This window comes from Cyprinodon variegatus, unplaced genomic scaffold, assembly GCF_000732505.1.
Source record: "Cyprinodon variegatus isolate N-32 unplaced genomic scaffold, C_variegatus-1.0 Scaffold186, whole genome shotgun sequence".
In the NCBI taxonomy this organism is placed as follows: domain Eukaryota; kingdom Metazoa; phylum Chordata; class Actinopteri; order Cyprinodontiformes; family Cyprinodontidae; genus Cyprinodon; species Cyprinodon variegatus.
The window spans coordinates 1158556-1159902 of NW_015150639.1; the positions used below are offsets into that span (position 1 = coordinate 1158556).

Genomic DNA, 1347 nt, shown 5'->3' on the forward strand with positions numbered 1-1347 from the left:
TTATCCAAAGTATGCCGCTGTTTTTGCCAGATTCTTCGTACATCAGGCATACGCTGTACTAAATCGTCAAGTTGTGACTGGGTCTTTACAGGCAAAACGAAAAATAAGAACAAACTCCATAATACTCTGAATATATTTACTTTCCTTTGGCTTTTAAAGTGTAGTGACATTTAAAACAGGTGGTCTTGGGAACTAAATATCTAGTGATTGTCTTTAAAGATTGAAAATATCTTATTGTGAGGCTAAAGCTAGAGATAAAGTTATCCGTTAATAGATTGGAGTAACTGATAACTTTGAACATGTATTTTTAGAATATGAGAGCAACAAAAATTCAAATTGATTATCTTTTTTTAGGGTTTTAACTGGACACGGTTTATAAAAGGCGTCCTGTCGACTGTGTCCATCGATATCAAGCTTGATGAGGAGGTTGTTGTGTACAGCTCTCCCTACCTGGAAAAGATGAATGATGTCCTCTCCAGACACAGTATTAGGTTAGTGCACTCACATTTCCTGAAGAGACATAAATATGGAAAAAAAAAATTACATCAGAACAATTCAAATTAAACCTTTTCTTGATGTTGCAGAACTATGCAAAACTATCTTACCTGGCAGCTCATCACAGACAGAGTTAATAGCTTGAGCCGCCGCTTCAAAGATGCCAGGGCTCGCTACAGAAAGGTTGAAACAATAGATTTTCACGCTGCAGATTCAGAAAAGCTTGCTCCAACACAAGCTAACTATGTGCATGTTTACTCAGGCTTTATATGGGACCACTGTGGAGGACGCTTGGTGGAGGGAATGCGTCCGCTATGTTCAGAGCAGTATGGAGAACGCTGTTGGAGCTCTGTATGTGCATGAAACATTTGCAGGAGAAAGTAAACGAATGGTAAGTGTTTTAGGCTTTCCTCTGCAGTTGCATCAGTTTATATATGTTAAAGCGCTGACATTTCCATAAGTCTGAAGTCAGTCTGTTTTCAACATGTGAATCTTTATATATTGTCTTGGTCAAGTAGAAATTAAGCCATAATAAATGAGTAAATACAGTTAGATTATTTACCTACCGCATACCAAAAACCAATAAAACATATACTAAGTTTTCATATGAAAACAAAACAAATGAAACCGAATTTGAGATGGTAAAAGTACTCTTTATTAATCTAAATTCATCTATGGATCTTAGCACCACCCTAATCCCATAAATTCCTTCATAAATATCAGTTTGATCCATTTTGAGTCTAATTTTAATTTAGTGTAAACCAGTTGCTCCTCATGGACATATGAATAAACTTTAGTGTGGTTCTTAACAGAAAAAAAAATTGACCTCGTCTATTCAGCCAGTCTGATAAT

General features: G+C 36.0%; 1 protein-coding gene across 2 annotated transcripts in view; it reads left to right on the plus strand.

Annotated features, from left to right (window-relative positions):
• mmel1 (membrane metallo-endopeptidase-like 1) overlaps window positions 1–1347 on the plus strand; it is a 29234-nt gene that overhangs the window by 15747 nt on the left and 12140 nt on the right. Inside the window, exons 12-14 of one of the 2 annotated variants that reach the window (XM_015379125.1) lie at window positions 355–491; window positions 585–678; window positions 758–886. In XM_015379125.1, the coding sequence (XP_015234611.1) occupies window positions 355–491; window positions 585–678; window positions 758–886 (360 nt within the window). The remainder of the gene's footprint in view (window positions 1–354; window positions 492–584; window positions 679–757; window positions 887–1347) is intronic. The other variant, XM_015379126.1, reaches the window with a different exon arrangement.